Raw genomic sequence first — 19,515 nt, 5'->3', positions numbered from 1 at the left:
GAGCTTAAGCTCAAAATGGGAGGCCCAAAAAAGCAGTAATATTTACCCTGACTGAATGATCCTTCACTTGCGCCGTTGACAGCTGATGCATCCCCGCTCTGATGAGGCTCACCTCTGAAGAGGCTCACCGTAGCTGTAATAGAAGTGAATGGGAAAACCAGGAGCAGGCATCCCTGTTCATCAGAGTAGGGATGCAGAAGCCTGTGGCTGTTCCCATTGTCAGCAGTGCACGTGGAGGATCACTCAGGCAGGGTAAGCATTACTCCTTTTTGGGTGCCTCTCCACAGTGTCCCTTTAATAAAGGTTTATTATTAGATACGTACATCTTCTATATCAGTTATTCCCAACCCTGTCCTGGAGGACCACCAGGCCAATCGGGTTTTCAGGCTAGCCCTAATGAATATGCATGAAAGAGATTTGCATATAATGGAAGTGGCAGGCATGCAAATCTGATGCATGCATATTCATTAGGGCTATCCCAAAAACCCAATTGGCCTGGTGGTCCTCCAGGACAGGGTTGGGAACCATTGTTCTATATTAATGTTATATTAATGATTGCAAATTTGGGATCTGCTCAGCCTTTTTTTTTTTTTTGCTCATCAGCTAGTGCAGGGATCTCAAAGTCCCTCCTTGAGGGCCGCAATCCAGTCAGATTTTCAGGATTTCCCCAATGAATATGCATGAGATCTAAGTGCATGCACTGCTTTCAGTGCATAGTCATTAGGGAAATCCTGAAAACCCTACTGGATTGCGGCCCTCACGGAGGGACTTTGAGATCCCTGAGCTAGTGTTAGTGTTTGTGCAGCCGCAGAAATATTATTTTTCGTCCAATGTGGCCCAGGGAAGCCAAAAGGTTGGACACTGCTGCCCTACTCCTTCACCGTGAGCAGGGAGGGGTACTTTTCATAGCGTTCCAGGCTGCGCGCCAACCCTATTCCAGGCTCCTACTCCTTCACCATAAGCAGAGAGGGGTAATTTGCATAGCACCAAATTTGAACCACCAAATTTCCCTGTCCCGCCCCACCCGCCTACATTTTCGTGCCACGCGACTGGAAAAAATTTCTGGAGAGAACACTGCCCTCCCTTGTAAATACCCCCTCAAAGTTTCACCCGCTCGTGTAATTTTTTTTATTTTTATTATTTATTTATAAGATTTTTACATTATTATCAAGCATCACATCTTGTACAGAAAGTATGATCAAGAAACCATAAAATTAGATTTACTTCAATCTTGAATAAATCAAAATATAAAGAAGAAATAAAAAAAGTGAAAACACTTCTCATCTTAATCACACACTAGTCCTCTATTTAGATACAAGATTAACAAAAAGAGAATTAAATTGAGGAATAACTTTACAAAGAAATTTCACTTAATCTGTGCTGATGCAGAGCTAATTTTCACTTGGAAACAGGTGGTATTTCACACTCAAGACGCTTCAGAGAGAGAAAAGCAATCAAGTGAGCCGGTTCTGCAAACACATATTTAAAGGAACGGTATCTAATGATACATTTACATGGATATCTAAGAAAGAAAAAAGCTCCAATCTGAGTCACACCTGGTTTCAACATTAGGAATTCCCTTCTTCTCTTCTGAGTTAGAGAGCTGAACGGGAACGACGGGGATACCGCGGGTTCCCCCTTCGGGTCACGGGGATCCCATGGGGACGCCCCCTAGGGTCACGGGGTTCCTGTGGGGTTGGATGCACTCGAGCCGCGAGGCTTGTCTTCTTTTCCCTACTTGCCCTGCTGCAGCACACAGCCGACCTGGAAGTCTTCCACGATGTTAGTGCTGACGTCTGAGGGAGGGCTTAAGCAAAGCCCTCCCTCCGACATCAGCGCTGACATCGGGAAGACTTCCGGTCGGATGTGTGCTGCGGCAGGGCAGGTAGGGAAAATTCAAGGCAGTGGCGTACCAAGGGGGGGCAGGAGGGGGCAGCCTTAGGGGGGGTGCAGAGCCGGCCAGATCCCCTTACCTTCGTAGCGCTTTCCCCCGACCGACCGACAACAGGCCCGGTCCGATAAAACTCCCTGCCCTGTAGCCGCGAATCTAAATTACCTTCTTACAGCAGCTGGATTCAGGGCAGGGAGGTTTGTTGGACCGGGCCTGTTCTGTTGTCAGTCGGGCGGGAAGCGCCACGAAGGTAAGGGGCAGGGAGGGAGAAAGGGAGGAAAGGTGGAGTGGAGAGGAAAAGACGCTGAAGGGACATGGGGAAGAGAGAGTGGGGAGGAAAAGACGCTGAAGGGACATGGGGAAGAGAGAGTGGGGAGGAAAAGACGCTGAAGGGAAATGGGGAAGAGAGAGGGGGGAGAAGACGCTTAAGGGAAATGGGAAAGAGAGAGTGGGGAGAAGACGCTGGCAGGGAAGAAGACAGATGCCAGACTATGGGGGGAGCGGAGGGAAGATGGGTGCCAGACCAATTTGGAAGGGGGAGAAAGGGAGAGGCATAGTAACAGAGCAAATGGAAGACGAAGAGAGATAGTGGATGGAAGGAATTGAATGAGAACATGAGGAAAGCAGAAACTAGGCAACAAAGGTAGGAAAAAAAATTATATTTCTTTTTTTTTTTGCTTCAGGATAAAGTAGTATATTAGTTGTGTTGATAAAAATTTATAAACATTAGAGGCTCTGGTTGAAACCCGTTTACAAAGTATGTATTCTTCCCAATTAATATTTCCAAATTAATAAAGTCTCTTTATTTGTAAATGGGTTTCTACCAGAGCCTTTAATTCAGTAGCATAATTAAATGAAATAACTATTTCTGAAGTTTATAACGGACGGGCGGGGACGGAGTTGATTCATCACGGGGACATCTGAATGTGGAAACCCAGGAAGTCCTTAGATCTATTTTTAAAGAAAAGTTTAAGGATCCAGTCTTTATCTGGAGCCAAAGCTACAGTCAGTAAGAGAGTGGCTGGAATAGCCAGTTCTCTATCCAATTGTTCCAATAGAGTAGAAACGTCCAAGGGTACTTCCTGCGATTTTCCTTCATCTTCTTTCTTTTGAGGATCCTGATTTCTTGTAGGCAAATATATCCTTGTAAGAGGTAAAGAATCCTCCGGTATTGTTAATATCTCCAGAAAGTAGTGCTTTATCATTTCTCGTGGAGAAATCGATGAAATTTTTGGAAAATTAATTAGGCGCAAGTTATTAGCCCAAGTTTTATTTTCAAGATCTTCCAATTTTTTTTCATAGTTAAATTATCTTTAACAATTAAGTCTTGATTGCTTTTAATTGTTTTAAAGTCCTTGTTTGCCTCTTGTATGTCGGATTTCAGCGATACAATGTCTTGCTTTAAAATATTAATTTCTTCTTTCTGGTTTTTTAATTCTTGATCCAAATATTTTATTTGCGGACTAAGGGAATTTCCTAAATTAATGACTAAGTCCCAAAGAGAATCTAAGGTGACTTCAGAGGGCTTAACAGAAGGAATAAAAGTTACTTATGTCATTAATGGTTGTACAGTCAATTGGTTTACCTTTCTGAGGTCCTGGGATTCTTCAGCCAACGTTGTCCCAATCGCTGGTTCTTTCCAGAGAATATCACTCTAGGATGTTCCTTGTAGCGAGCCCTTCAACAGATTGGCCTCTCGGGGAGAGAACACTTCCTCTTCGGGTGTGCTCCTTCTTCGCGGTGAGCTGGCTCCCAGCAGTAGTGGTTGAAGAGGAGGCGTCCTTACGTCAGGGCTCAGCATGACATCAAGCCCTTGGGGAGACCCCGCGGCTCTACTCTCTGCCGGGGCTCCCAGCGGGCGACTCCCTGACAAATCTTGCTTGCTCAAGAGGCGCCGAAAGATGTCATCGACAGTAGGCAACGGGGCTACTGAACATCAGGAATGCCCCTTCTTTTCGGCATTCTCAGCCGTCAATCTGAAAGGTAATGGTGACTATCAATGGCATCCTCACAGCAGTCAGATAATAGCAGCGGCCATCTTGGATATTGTAATTTTCTCTCTCCAAAGTATCAACCATGTATACAGCTCCCTAAATTGCAAATCTCCTGGAAATGTCCAGTTATCTTCTTAGTAATCCTAATTCCTAAACTGTAATTTTCCTGGAAATGTTCAGTTAGCTTCTTTGTAATCCGCCTAGAACTGCAAGGTATGAGCGGAATAGAAGTCACTAATGTAATGTAATGTAATTTGCTGGTTGTTCCCTCTCTCAAATCTATTAACACACAGAGACAATATATTTTCAGTTGTCGCTCCACAATTGTGGAACTCCCTTCCAATACACATAAGGGAAGAACGTCTCATCGATAGGTTTAAAAGCAAGCTAAAATGCTTTCTTTTTAAAGATGCTTTTGACTGCTAGCTTTTTATAGTTAGGTCACATCTTTTAGCTCCAACCTTTGATTTTTTTATTTTATTTTTATCCCTCCCTATTGTTATATCCGTTAACCGTCTCATTTACTATCATACATTGTACACTCCTCCCTCCGTGAATAATATTCGAGCCAGCTCTGATCCAACCCCCGGCATCCCTTAAGCTGTACCTGGTGGTCTAGCGAGTTTTCAGGGCAGGAGCGATCTTCCTACGTTCACTCATAGGAAATGGCTGCCATGAGCTCCCGTCATAGTTTCGCACCGCAGATTCGGAGGGAGAAGTGTATTTCTTCCCCCACTTCCCTTTTGATCTTGTTTATGTTAAGTGTTGTGTCTATGTTATTTGTATTGAACCCTTGTATTTGTTGATGTATTATTTTAAAATTTTTAGACTTATTCATCACTTTGTATTACGATTAAGCAATTCATCAAATTTTAAATAAACTTGAAACTTGTATAGAAGGGAATTGTGATTTATTTATTTGGGTATCTATAATGAGCAACTTGGGAAATTTTCAGCAATGGTACTAGGTCAGAGTGGGTGAGTCTGGGCTTAATTTCAGTCCTATTACCACATATTACAGCTTTAGTGAGTAGGATCTGTTCCCTTTTCAGTCAAAATGACTGAGGCTCCCTTATTCCTCCAATCACACCACTAATACCACCTTCTCCTTCTTGCCCACTGACAGGAATTAAGGTTCTGCTTTTTCCCCCTACATCACAGCAGCAAATTTAAGTACCAAGAATCAAGATTCCATCCCCTCTGTCTACCCTCTCCTAACAGCATGGATCAAAGTAACTTCTATCCCTGCCTCCCACACCACCAAGAAGCAAGAATTGTCTTCAGTACAGTAGCAGGTATCAATACCCCCTTTTTTTCTTACCTCTCACAGCACAGCTGCAATAGTGATGCAATCCCTCCCTCCCCCAAGATCTTCAGCAATGACAATCCATTCTTTCTTCTATATTAGCAGACCAGCACACCTGGGATTAGTTTTATTAATAGGAAATAGTAAATGCAGCAGAACTGCAACACTCATCAAAACAAATGCTGCATAGCTGTCAGCTTACTCTACTTACTTCAGCACCTCTTTTTCCATATTCACTAAAGAAAAAAAAATCTACAGCTCAATCTTTCATGCTGCTGGGGGTGCAGGCTGCAGCCCCACTTCAAAAAGCTGTCAGCTTCTAAACACAGTATATGGCAGACCATGTCTAGAATGATACTTTGGTTTTAAACAATGATAAAAATATAAAGTTAGTAAGTAACAGCAAATTGGGCATGGCTACAAAGCCTTCAGAGGCCAGGCTTTGAATTCAAAATGATATGTTCGGTAAAATATGAGGACCAATATAACACCTAGTGTTAGGAAGGAAAAAATGAAATGGGAATTATAAAAGCAGGGAAGGCTATCTAGGCATTAGTGTCTATCACCCTGAATGAGACACCCCTGTTCAGCAAGTTCCAAAAGAAAAGCAACCAGCATACAGGAATTGATTAAAAGTAGGACTATTGCTGGCAAGAAAGGCAAATTCACCCACTGTACTCAGGGCCTAGTTCTAGGCCTCACAGGAAAACTGTAGATGAAAGCAAGAGAACAAAAAAGTGAGGCTGCAGGAGTTGAGTTTGTTTAGAAGTGACAACTTTAACCATTTCTCTCCAGAGAGCTGCAAGGTGGTGTAGTCCTGGATGTGTGCCACTGCAGTTCCAGATGTTATTCCAGTTTCACTACAAGAAGTAGGAACACATCTCCAAATGTGCAGTGAAGTAAAAGTAGGACTAGATCAGCCTCTTTAGATTGAGGTTACAGTAAGGATAGTGTTCACCTGTTTATCTCCACAAAATAGTGGGACTTCAGGTGCACTATGTTAGATGACTTATTGTGCCTAGTGTCTTACTGCTGTCATTAACAGTGAGTGAGGTATTGGAATCCTCCAAGCCTGTCTGGGACAGTTTAGGTATTAAAAATAAAAAAAAAATTCAGCAAAAACATCACATTTTGGCCTGTGAAGAGAAGCTTGGTTCTGTCATATTCATTAATTTCAGCAAGGAACTGCTTTTAATTTGCACAACTGAATGTCCATCTTTTTAATCCAGTGAATGCATTTGGTGTAGGATCTTCTGATATTCAAGTATAAGCTGATCTGGGAACTTTGGGGAGGGGTTTTCCATCCCTATCAAATGATGCAGCCTTCTTTCTGTCAATATATCCATTTGAGAGCTGGGATCACCATTTATTTGTGGCGCAGATAAGAACCCAGCAGAAAGACACCAGCCAGCGTGATTCCTGCTAATAGCCATATGCCAAACTTCTCTCGCTGTTTTCTACTCTCAGCTGCAGCATTATTCCCATAGAGATCCACAAAAGCATTCTGTCAGGCAAAGGGCAAGAAAGAAGTACAAACATTCTTAGAAGCAAGAAACAAAACAATTTAATGCTTGCTTAGTTCCCTCTAAAGTATGCTGGAAACAAACACAGTAAAACCTCAAGTGGTTCCAGGAAAACTTTAGTCTTGTTTCACAGAAAGCAAACCAGACACAGCAGGCAATGTTGCACTTAAACTGTAGAAGAGTCCTATCATGCTTTGCAGGAAAGGGTGTGGGTATCAAAGGCTTGACAGTGCAGATGTAATCAAAACACTGCACAATCTTCACCACTCCAAAAACAGCCAAGTCCTACCCTCCCACATAGCCCCTTCTTATGCTATCCTGCAGCTCCTTCTTACCAATCCCATCTTTCTAGCTCTCCTGCATCTGGTGTTTTGCCACTTATATTCCTGAAGGCTGTTTCCACTCTGGCACCTACTGTCTCCACTGCTTGTTACTGCAACTTAACATAATAAAATTCTTTGGTGACCTACCACCATGGGGCCAGACTTAAAAGCTCCTTTCTACCTCTCAATGCAGGCTCTGCCTCACTAAAATGAGGAAGAAAGGAAGGAATGTGTTATGCTACAATTTTCTGTCCTTCCTTCTCTGTACTCCCTCTAGTCTCAACATACTATTCTTTGAAGGTGGGGCAGAGTGGGGTAGGTAGAAGGCAAAAAAATCTCATATCCCCCCCTCCCAGCTATTACCAATGTCACTACTGGGAGTCAAGAAATTGCACTCCCTTCTTTCTACCTGATCTCACAGCTGAAGGGGAGCAGAGAATGTCATGAGGACAAAATTTGACCTTGTCCCCAGAGAATCTATTTCCATCCCTCTCCTGTCCCTTTGTGTTCTGTCCCTGTCCATGCCACATCCCTGCAGGCTCTATCCTCATCTACACAAACCTCACAAGCACTTTAAAATTTCTCCCCATGTCATTCTCTAGGGGGGGGGGGGTTCAAACTACTGCCCCTCCTCCCTCCTTCACTAGCATTGAGATATCAGGAAGTCAGACGTCAATCTTCAACATCCACGCTAGTTCAAGCTTACCTTTGCCCCTTTGCCTGTGCATTAGAATTTGTATGAGAAAGCTGTAGGGAGAAGAGTGATCAAGAGAGGAAGAAGGGTAGAGTAAGTGATTATGGCTCACTGAAAGAAACCTCCCTGAACAGAAGCCTATGGACCATGTGCCTTGCAGGATGAGGTTGACCAGTACAACTCTGATCAATATTGAAGTCTTTCAGTGGATGCTATGAGCTACATTATGATGGCAAGGCAACAGCATGTAGAAATTGAATAAAAATGTGGAGCACACAGATAAAACTAGAGGAGCTTTATTCCCCCACTAATGCAGACACACCATTTGAATTTTTTACATTTAAAATGTGCTGGATTTTAATTGTCTAGATCACAGGTGTCAAAGTCAGTCCTCGAGGGCCAGAATCCAGTCGGGTTTTCAGGATTTCCCCAATGAATCTGCATGAGATCTATTTGCATGCACTGCTTTCAATGCATATTCATTGGGGAAATCCTGAAAACCCGACTGGATTCCGGCCCTCGAGGAGGGACTTTGACACCCCTGGTTCTAGATCTTTACTGAAACTAGACATTGTTGGAATGTATTTGAAACAAGATATGCTGGTTTGTGAATGACAATGGTCAAGAAAAACTACAGAATTCTTGCAGCTGAGCTGAACCATCATGTCATTACTAGTATTTCCTGGAAGGTGGGTGGAACACAGCTTCTCCAGGTCCAACATCAGTAGTAGAAGAGCAAACAGCATTTGTGTGGGGCAGAGCAAAGGAATAACTGCCATACTGGCACAGACCGAAGGTCCATCAAGCCCAGTATCCTGTTTCCAACAATGGTCAACCCAGGTTCCAAGCACCTAGCTAGATCCCGATGTAATAACAATCCAAATTTGTGAAAAGATGAAGGGAAGTAAGAGGCTGATGACAGACCTAGCTGCTCTCCCCCCCCCCCAAGTCACTAAATAGCAGACACCCTATACAAAGCTGCTCTTGGCCCAATAGTTTCTAACCCCCTTTGGCCTACATAATCTTGTTACTCAATCCTGCAGCTATACCTTTACTCACCCCCTTTCCCTACAACCCTCAGCACATACAGGCATATAAATTATTATTATTATTATTACTGTATCCCTCAATCCTGTAAGGCCTTGCAAATAGAGAAAGCTTTTATCTCCCTAGGGAGGAGGGAATGAGCCAGAGAACAAGCTGTCTTTCTGGCTGTGTCAATGAGACTGTTCAGCCCCACCCTGCTTCAGGAAGTCTGAAGACAATGACATTCCTGTCATTCCTGTGTGCTTGGAGATCAGCAGCACACATCTTATCAATATGTGACTTATTGAAAGCAAAGATTATCTCCCAGGCAGCAACTTTATACTAGTGAACTTATAGCCTTGATTTGAAGAGCAGAGCACAGTGCAGCTAAACAAACTCTTAAAACCATACACATTAACTTATTAGTACACAAAGTATACTTATAAAACAACAAAGAGCCACTAAGTTCGGCACCCCATATCAGGTGCACACTTGACTGCAAATTCTAATACATTGGTAATCCAAAGGGAGAGACTAAAAACTGGATTCTCAAAACTTGCCAGTAAAATCCAGCAAGTCGATGTAGTAGGAGTGACTTATTTTATGGGCGATTCTCAGCATAATACCATGCAAATTATATGCATGCTATCTGTGCAGAGAATTGCCAGTAAAGAATGGGAGGAACTGTGCCTGGCGTTTGCTCAGAAGAGCAATTGCTAAGCACAGCTCCTCCTGTCAAAGCTGCTCTCCCTGCCCCGATAAACTGAGCTGCAGGTCTCTCAAGTCCTGTCGGCTCAGCTGATAAACCGGCAAGGAGAGCAGCAGAAAGAGAAGTGCCCCCATGCCTACCGCTGCCCGGACCCCCCCCCCCCATACAAGATTAGCATGAAGGATGATGCCCACTCCCTCCTACTGCTCCCTATGATACCCACCCCCTCCCCAACACTCCTGGCATGAGGGATGCCCATAGGAGGGGACTTAGGTGCCTGAGCCAATCAGAGTCTAAGGCCCTTCCCCGGCACATCCCAGGATGCACCAGGAAGGGGAAAGCCCACCATTTTGAAGAGATTAGGCATTCCTCCAGCCAGCCTTTTTTAGAAAGGTACATGGGTATAGGGGGCAGGAATCACTGGCAGTAGAAGGAATGGGCATTCCTTCAGAAAGGGGGAGGGGGTCACCAGCAGTGAGAATGGGCATCCCTCCTGCTGCTGAGTGGAATTTGGGGGGATGAGGACCCCAGCAGCAGGAGAGAGTGGGCATTCCTCCTGGCATCCTTCAATGTGAGGATTTTTAATTTTTTTTTATTTGCAAGGGGGGAGTGGGGGTGTCTGAGCTGTCAAGCTTTATTTTCCTGTCAGTGCCTGAGCCAATCAGCGCTCAGACACTGACTGGAAAGTAAGGCTAGAGAATGACATGGTGACTGTTACCTGCAGGTAACCCGCAGGAACAGAGAGGAAACGAGACTGGTTGCCGCGGGCTGCCGAGAAGAGAGAGAGAAAGAGAGAGAGAAAGAGAGAGAGAGAATCAGGCGCTGAAGGAAAGTGGGGAGGGGAGAGAGGATAGCAGACACAAAGTGGAAAGAGAGGGAGCAGATGCTAGAAGGAAGTGGGGAGGAGAATAAGGGGATCTGACACTGGATGAGAGAGGAGACGGAAGGAGTAAAGAAAAAAGGGCACATGCTGGATTGGGGAAAGAGGATAGAGTTAGTGAAATACTGGAAGGTGTGAGGGAAAGAGGTGGCAAGTTGTAGGTAGTCACAATGAAAGGGAAATTGAGGACTGGAAAGTAAGAAAGTAGACAAAAGGTAGAAAACAAATTGAGAAGGAAGAGCAGGAAAGGAAGAGGAGAGAGATACCAGAGCATTGGGGGAGGAGGAGACATAGACCAGATCTGAAGGAAGGAAAGGAGGAGAGAGATGCTAAAAACCACCTGGGGGAGTGAGTGAGATGGAAGGGAAGAAGACAGATGCCAGACCATGGGGGAAGTGATGGAAGGGAGAGGCAATTCCTGGTAGAAGCATAGAAATAGAGCAGATGCCATATGGAAGACGCAGAGAGAAGGTAGACAGTCAATAGAAGCGCCCCTTAAAAGGGAAGGAGTCAACGGCAAGTTAACATTGCAGCCCAGTGAGCAGGGCAAGCAGGAGAAAGAATCGGGAGCTAAGAAGAGAGTAAGAGGGGAACAGAGAAGTAGGGCAGGCAAGAGATAGCTCCGCCCACCCCTCTGACATCATCCAGGCACTGATCTGGAGCTCCCCCTTAAAAGGGGAGGAGCCAATGTCGCTCAGCCATTCGGCGCACAAAGGCGAGCGTTAAAGGCACTCGCCTTAGCGAGAGCACCTTTGCGAAGGGCCTTCAGAAGGGGCGAGTCACTGTACAAGCAGCCGACACAGAGGACACCAGCAGCTATGGAAGCAGCAGACAGAAGCAGAAGATGAGCTACCCAGTTTTCTGCACCGTCTGCCATATGTATGACTACCTCCCCTCTGTGAGGCGGTCTTATGTATGCACTCGGTGCAGAGAACTGGAGAGCCTGAAGAAACAAGTTAGACTCCTAGAGGGCAAAATACTGGAATTAGAAGCACTTCGAGAAGTGGAAGAGGAGGACAGAGATGCAGAGAACAGAGATGCAGAGAACGTCAAAACAGAGGAAACCATTGAGGATGAAGTCTGGAAACTGGAGAAGTTCATCAAGGAGGCATACAGGGAGGCTGTGGAACTACAGGGAGTGAGGATCATCCGGAGAACAGCCACAAAGAAGAAATGGGTGACACAGCAGCGAGATCTGGAAGCAGCTGAGCAAACCCACAAGAAGAGTGCAGTGCAAGCCAACGCCAGGAAGATGGAAGTACACGGAGGACACGGACCTACGGCTGGAGAGATGGCCACACACCAGGGACATGGACCTGTGCCTAGATAGGCAAGAGAAGATAGAGAGGACAGCAATCGTCATTGGGGACTCCATCATCAGACAAGTCGACAGCCACATAGCAGGAGGAAGACAGGATCGGCTGGTGACCTGCCAACTGGGAGCCAAGGTAGAAGACATAGTGAGCTGCATTGATAGATCATCGACAGCGTGGAAGAGGAAGATGCATCAGTGGTAATCCATGTGGGGACAAAATGTGAGCAACAGGAAACACAGCAGGGAAGTACTGAAGGACCAATTGCAGATGCTAGGAAAGAAGCTGAAGACCAGAACTCAGAGGGTAGAAACATAGATGCATAGAAGATGACGGCAGATAAGGGCCATAGCCCATCAGGTCTGCCCACTCTACTGACCCACCCTCAAGTCTACTATCCTAGGGATCCCACTCCTGGTGACAGGTTCCCTTGGCTTAACCCTCTAAGGGATCCCACATACGGCCGGTAATATACTTAAACATCTCGATCATGTCTCCTCTCTCCCTACGTTCCTCGAGTGAGTACAGCTGCAAATTTTTCAGCCTTTCCTCGTACGACAGCATTCTCAGAGATCCTGCCAGTATCCAAGGCCGATGAAGAGCTTCAAGCAGTCAACGCGTGGATAGCACACAGGTGTGAGGAAGGATTCCACTTCATGTGCAACTGGACGATGTTCTGGGGGAAGAGCAAGCTATTCAGGTAGAATGGACTCCACCTCAGTGGAGACGGAACAAGGCTACTTGCAAGCAACATCAAAGAGAAATTGAGAAGTTTTTAAACTAGAAGAAGGGGAAAGCCAACAGTCGATCGAAAGTCGATGGTTCGGGAACCGGTATACCCAGAGGATACTGTGAAAGAATTTAGCGGGGAAGACTCAGTGGATCATGGACAGGACAGAAATCCGGATGGATCAAATGGGATGCAAGAGGGAAGAAAGTGCAAGAAACTAACATGTCTCAAATTCAAGTGTATATACACGAACGCAAGGAGTCTAAGGAACAAGATGGGTGAATTAGAAACTATGGCACAAAGAGAGAACCTTGACATCATCGGCATCATGGAAACATGGTGGAACGAGGAAAACGTCAGGGCCACTGTGCTACCGGATACAAGCTATACCACAGAGACAGAGTGGGTCAAAAAGGTGGGGGCATTGCCCTATACATCAAAGAGTCTGCCGGAGAGAACACACCGGAAACAAAGAATAAGTTAGAATCTCTATGGGTCAAAATTTGGAGAACAAATGGAACGGAAATGAAGATCAGCATCTGCTACCGACCCCCAGGGCAGTCCGAAGAAATTGATGAAGAAATGACGGCTTAAACACAACTGCAAGGGAGGAAAAGCAGTTATCACGGGTGACTTCAATTACCAGGGATAGACTGGAACCTAGGCTCCTCCGGCTGCAGTATGGAAACCAAGTTCTTGGATGCAGTGGGCGATTGCTTCTTGGAACAACTTGTCAAGGAAAACACGAGAGGAAATGCAATTCTGGACTTTGGACTACGAGGACCAGTGCAAGATGTAAAAAGGACACTGGGAAGCAGTGATCACAATATAATCTACTTCAATCTGGACACAGGGGGAGGAGGGGGGGCCCAAACAACGATCCAGAACGACGGCCATGGTGCTAAACGTCCGAAAAGGAAATTACAAAGGGATGAGACTCATGGTGGGGAAGAAGATTAAGAAGAGGATAGGTGCTGTAAAAACACTAGAGCAAGCATGGTCCCTTTTTAAGGACAGTCACCGAGGCGCAAAATCTCTATATACCACATATCAACATGGGATCCAAGAGGAAAAAGAACAAGGAACCGGAGTGTCTCTGTAGCGGTGAAAGAAGCGATATGAGACAAGAAGATTTCTTTTAAAGTTTGGAAAAGCAACATCAACGCAGGTGCTATAAGGCGATAAAGAGGGGCTAAAAGGAACTACATTACATTACATTAGTGATTTCTATTCCGCCATTACCTCGAGGAAAAAATTGCCAAAGAGGCGAAAAACTTCAAGCTGTTCTTTCAATATATTAAGGACCGCGATCTGGACATAGGTATGACGAGCGAGATGATAAAATCTGCGGACGATACAAAGTTTTTCAGAGTAGTGAAGATGCAGGGGGATTGCGAAGATCTGCAACGTGACATAATCAGGCTCGAGGAATGGGCATCGACATGGCAGATGAGGTTCAAAGTGTAAAGTGATGCATGTCGATAGCAAAAATCTCATGCACAAATACAGGATGTCTGGGGCGGTACTTGGAGAGACCTCCCAGGAAAGGGACTTGGGAGTTCTGATTGTCAAGTCGATGAAGCCGTCCACGCAATGTGCGGCGGCGGTAAAAAGGGCGAACAGAATGCTAGGAATGATAAAGAAGGGAATCACGAACAGATCGGAGAAGGTTATCATGCCGCTGTACTGGGCCATGGTGCGCCCTCTCCCGGAGTACTGTGTACAACACTGATCGCCGTACATAAAGAAGGACATGATACTACTCGAAAGAATCCAGAGAAGAGCAACTAAGATGGTTAAGGGGTTGGAAGAGTTGTTGTACAGCAAGAGATTAGAGAAACTAGGCCTCTTCTCCCTTGAAAAGAGGAGACTGAGAGGGGACATGATTGAAACGTTTAAGATAATGAAGGGAATAGACTTAGTAGATAAAAGACAGGTTGTTCACCCTCTCCAAGGTAAGGAGAACGAGAGGGCACTCTCTAAAGTTAAAAGGGGATAGATTCTGTACAAATGTAAGGAAGTTCTTTTTCACCCAGAGGGTGGTGGAAAACTGGAACGCTCTTCTGGAGGCTGTCATAGGGGATACACCCTCCAGGGATTCAAGACAAAGTTAGACGAGTTCCTGCTGAACTGGAACATACGCAGGTAGGGCTGGTCTCAGTTAGGGCACTGGTCTTTGACCTAGGGGCCACTGCGGGAGTGGACTGTTGGGCACAATGGAGCACTGGTCTGACCCAGCAGCAGCAATTCTTATGTTCTTATGTTAAGAGAATGATGAAAAAGATGAGGAAAGCAGAAACCAGACAAAGGTAGAAAGAAATTTCTATTTCTTTTTTTTGCTTTAGGATAAAGTAGTATTGCCGCTGTATTGATAAATGTTTATAAAGAAAGCCCTGCCAGATCTCTCCTTTAGTTCTGCAGCCAGCACTCTGATTTATAAAATGACAATTGTACAGAATATTGTTTTTATACTTTAGTAAAATAAGTTTAAGTATAAAACTATTTGAGGCTTGTGCAGATGGGATCAAATGGTTTGTGGGGAGAAATATTTTCCCCTGCGTCATTCTCTTGACTGTTAAGACCCTGTCAGAACATTTTGCCCGCAAATATGTCACAACAAGGCTAGGGAAGCACTCGGAGTGCTTTTATATATTGTTGATCCCATTTTATTACCATTTTAATATTAATGACCTCGTTGTATTACATTTGCATGACAGAGTCAGTCAGAGACAGCTAGGAAGTTCGAAAAAAGGCCGTTCTGATAATTGGCCAGTAAAATACTGGCATGCTAAACTGGCTGGAACCGGTTTAGCTACCATCATTAAGGGCATGGTAAGTTTTGAGAATCTAGCCCTCAGTAGCTCAGAAATGCAGTACATGAGGAAGGAGTACAAGGCTAGTGGTTATCTCTTCCCTGGACTGCTGGATGTCAAACTAAAAAAAAAACATGGCCCTAAAGCTCACCTACAGGCTATGCCTCCTTTAGCTGGAGGCAGTTCATGACCCCCTTTGGCATATGAGACTAGGACAACTGCCTTTTTGCTACCTCCTAATGCTAGCCTTGAAGGCCCAAGCCTGGTTGAGTGTGAAAAAGGGGAGAAGATTACAGTTGGGTCCACAGGGAAGATGCAAAGGCAGAAAACTGGGATACATTTGTGTACTTTGTCTTGTATACTATATAAACATAATCCTGATTCCGAATAACATCCGTTTGAGCATGATAGAATAAATGGAAATATATGGAATACAAAGCCAAAGTTCTCTGACCAAGAACTTTTAAATTAGGGATACATGAAGTGTCCTGAAAATGTTTAGTAACTGATTTAATAAAAGAACAGTGCAAAATACTTCAGAAACCTAGAAGAGATCTCAAGAAATGTATGATAGACATGGAATAATTTGGGTACAAGTCTAAGGAATCCATCTGATCAGTTTCCAAATTTTCCGAAGTCAGGGATAAGGATTGGGACTTGTATACAGGGCCGGATTAATCAATAGGCACACTAGGCACGTGCCTAGGGCCCAAAACAATGAGGAGGGCCCGCTGAAAGAGGACGACTCACCTTGCCGGCAACGGGCCACTCCTCCCGGAGCAAGTAAGTGACGTCGGAGGGGGATGGACCGGCAAAAGCAGTCATTGCGGGACCTTCCAGTAACAGATCTGGCTGTATTGTGGTTGCTGCCGGGAGGGGGGCCCGTTGCTGTGGGGGGGGGGGCATTGCTGTGGGGGGCCGTTGCCGTCAGCTGTTATAATGCTGCTTTCGGGCAAAGAAGCTCAGAGGGCAGAGCCAGCAGCAATGTTTGGAGGGGGAGAAAGGAGCATGGAAGGGTGGCGGAAGAGAAAGGGGGCATGGTGGTATGGAAGGGTTGCGAGAAGGATGGTATGGAAGGGTGGTGGAGGAAGAAAAAGGGGGCAGGGTGGTATAGAAGGGTGGTGGGAAGGATGGTGGGGCAGCATGGTATGGAAGGGTGGTGGAAGAAGAGAAAGGGGGCAGGGTGGTATGGAAGGGTTGTGAGAAGAATGGTATGGAAGGGTGGTGGAGGAAGAGAAAGGGGGCAGGGTGGTATGGAAGGGTGGTGGGAAGGATGGTGGGGCAGTGTGGTATGGAAGGGTGGTGGAGGGAGAGAAAGGGGGCAGATGCTGATGGAACTGTGTGCAGGGAAAGGGAAGGATACTGGATGGAATTGGGCTGGAGGGAAAGAAAGGGAGCTGATGTTGATGGAAGTGGGGGGAAGGGAGAAGAGAGAGTGAAATGCTAGACTACGGGGGTGTGGGAGAGGGAAGGGAAGAAGAGAGGAGAGAGATGCCAGACCATTGGAGGAGGGAATGGAAGAAGATGGATGCCAGACCAATGAGGGTGAAGGGAAAGATGGAAGGGGGAGGCATACAGTTTCTGGAAGTGGCACAGAAGGACAAAAGATGAAAGGAAGATATTGACAAGAAGATGAGGAGAGCAGAAACCAGACAAGACAAAGGTAGAAAAAAATTTTTTTTTTTTTTTTTTTTTTTGCTTTAGGGGACATGCATTGCTGTTTCTGTGGTGTTGCATTGTATGCAGAGTCCAGCTTCTTGGTGGATTTATTTAACCTTTGTCTTTTACAAAACTGGATTTATTTTACAAAAGTGGATTTATTTAACCCCGCTTTTACAAAACTGTAGAGCATTTTTTTAGCATGGGCCGTGGCTAAAAACCATACTACAGTTTTGTAAAAGGGGGGAGAGGTTAGTTTGTGATTATATATTCCATACTAGGTGAAAGTGTTTTCTGTGACCTGTTTGTATGAAAGACATGGTTTTTTGTTAGCGTTGACTAGCCTTGTTTAGCAAAATGCAACAGGCATGGTTCTTAAGTTGGGAGCACCTTGAATTAACCTGATTTGAATCTCCTTATTTTCTGCCAATCTTCTTTTGTTTCATGTTGGATTCTTTGGTGGACTGCTTGCCTTGTTGTTTCGTTGCAAATTAACATACATGGAGTGGAACGTACTAGAAGAGTTACAGATTTGGTTGTTTATATAAACATACATACATGTGGGTTACAGTTGGTTGATGTAGAGTGAGGCAGTTGAGAGGCATTGTAAACTTGGTTATTAATATAGACTTATATTTCAGATAGTATTACTGCTTTACAAATATTTGAACACTTTCATATATGCATGGAAAGGGTTCAGAGTTAAATTCCTGGGAAAATAGGTGGAAAGGGAAGGAAGGGGGATTTGTTCAGAGATGTTTGGGGGTTTCATAGAAGAAAAACTGCACTGGCAGACTAATCTTTGTTTGTTTTGAATTAAAAAAAAAGAAAAGAAATACAAGTGGAAATCAAGAAGTAAAGAAGAAAACAGATAAATGGGGTGGGACATGGGTGAGGCGGGGTGGGGCATGGGCGGGTTAGGGGCAGGGCAGGGCCATGGGGGCCCAGTGTACTTGTGCCTAGGGGCCCTCAAAGAATTAATCCTGCCCTGCTTGTATATCGCCTTTTTGTAGTTTTAAAACCACACTCAAAGCGATTTTACATATAGGTACTTAAAGCATTTTTCCTTATCTGTCCCGATGGGCTCACAGTCTAACATATGAGGCAGTGACTTCCACAGGGTCACAAGCAGCAGCGCAAGGTTTGAACCCACAACCTCACAGTGCTGAGGTTGTAGCTCTCTAACCACTACGCTACACTCTCCTCAAAAGTTGAACCAGACTCAAATCTGGCTCAGCTCTGGACTTTAACACACATGGCAAAAGTGGTTTAGGCTAACTCTCTGGCAGCAGGGTGTCCAAATTCAACAACAACCTACACTGGAGGCTGAAGGCACCCCACACCTGCCCCCCAACCTTATTTCTCAAGAGCTTAGGAACTCAGTCCACAGTAACTAGGATTTTACAGTATTAAATTTTCAAAACACTACCCACTTCATTGGTAGCAAAGAACCCCACAGCCCAGCATGCAAACTTTCCTTACCCAGCCTCCATTCTCCTGGATCCACGGCTCCAAATGCTGGCTGAAGAACAAAGTCATCCAGGTAATGATGTTCTGCACTAAACCGGCCATCTCCTTATCCACACTTTCCACACACAGTGCCCCCCCAAAGGAGAAGAAAGCTATTATCCGTCCCCAGTTGACTCCATCTCGGAAAAGTTCACTTACCACCTGCTCGAAACTCTGGTAGGCAGTGTCTGGGGTAATATACAGCTGGGATGTCAAGTCGCTAAAGGCCCTGCGATACCTGAGCTCAAACTCATCTGCTGCTTCCCGCATGGTTTGCTTCACTATTGTGCCTGCTGCCATACCCGGAAGCCAAGCTGCTGACGCTCCATGCACAGAGGGGCTCCCATTCTTTACAGGTACGTCATCAGCCGCTTCCAGCCTGCTACCGTCTATGTCCAGCTGGGTCCAGCTATGTCCCTTCTGCAATAATTTATACGCTATAAAGTCAAGAATCAAGTCCTTGGTAACATCGGACATTATCGGACCAGGGAAAGTCTCATTAAGTCCGTGATCCAAGAACCTCACCGAGTACAATCTCAGCGAGATGCAGACGGATATAAAAGAGGAACGACTGGGAAAAAAAAAGGTCTCATTATTTCAAAGGTGTCATAAACTACACATCCAATGATGAAAAAGGGAAACACCTGAAAACCATAACAAACGTGTAATAACCAAAAAGCCAGTTATGTACGTGGAAAACGTTAGAAAAAAAGTGTCATTACTTCCAAGTGTATCAAAAATCTGCAAAAGGCTTCCTTTCCTTGCCCCGTTCCACAGGCCGACTAATAACAATGAACGGTACCTGCAGATTTAAAGCGAAGACAGAACCACCAGTAGTCCACTCCACAGCTGTTCCGCTCCATTTGGAAAGGCCGAGGCTCAGCGCCTCCTAACCCTACCTTCCGAAACCTGATAACAGAGAACTAATGAAAACTTGCCACCCATGCATACTCCGTCTCCTCGCCTTTCCCTCCCAGTACAGATGCTCTTACAATAAGAGGCACAGGAACAATCCACCAACGCGTACCCCCTCTCCCCAAGTTCATCTCTTAGCCACTACTTCTGCCTTCTGGTGGGAGGAAGCCATGGTCCCTTCAATCATCACCGTTCCAGCAGTCCTGCCCCCGCCCCACTTCGGTTCCGCC

The 19,515-nt window shown here is 45.3% G+C and overlaps 2 protein-coding genes across 3 annotated transcripts in view; both read right to left on the bottom strand.

The window, feature by feature from the left end:
- PDRG1 (p53 and DNA damage regulated 1) overlaps positions 1-19,391 on the bottom strand; it is an 85,861-nt gene extending 66,470 nt beyond the window's left edge. The window contains exon 1 of the mRNA XM_033963255.1: positions 19,173-19,391. The gene's annotated coding sequence lies outside the window, so the exon portion shown is untranslated. The remainder of the gene's footprint in view (positions 1-19,172) is intronic.
- On the bottom strand, positions 5,288-19,176 carry BCL2L1 (BCL2 like 1). Of its 2 annotated transcripts, none has more exons than XM_033963251.1 (2): positions 18,344-19,176; positions 5,288-6,695 (listed from the first exon to the last, which is right to left on the bottom strand). In XM_033963251.1, the coding sequence occupies exons 1-2, from the start codon at positions 18,845-18,847 to the stop codon at positions 6,558-6,560; spliced, it is 642 nt and encodes a 213-aa protein (XP_033819142.1). In that variant the 5' UTR covers positions 18,848-19,176; the 3' UTR covers positions 5,288-6,557. The 2 variants fall into 2 exon arrangements, with proteins under 2 accessions (XP_033819142.1, XP_033819143.1); XM_033963252.1 differs by having other exon boundaries at positions 18,530-19,176.
- Positions 19,392-19,515: the final 124 nt, after the last annotated feature.

This window comes from Geotrypetes seraphini, chromosome 11 (assembly GCF_902459505.1).
Source record: "Geotrypetes seraphini chromosome 11, aGeoSer1.1, whole genome shotgun sequence".
Classification (NCBI taxonomy): Eukaryota; Metazoa; Chordata; class Amphibia; order Gymnophiona; family Dermophiidae; genus Geotrypetes; species Geotrypetes seraphini.
The sequence above is the reverse complement of the archived record's forward strand: the minus strand, read 5'-3'. Positions and strand labels throughout refer to the sequence as shown.

Coding starts and splice junctions, on each gene's coding strand:
- BCL2L1 (XM_033963251.1), bottom strand. CDS start 18,847: ATGTCCGATGTTACCAAGGACTTGATTCTTGACTTTATAGCGTATAAA. Junction 6,696..18,343: donor TCCAGGAGAATGGAGGCTGG/GTAAGGAAAGTT, acceptor TTTGCCTGACAG/AATGCTTTTGTGGATCTCTA.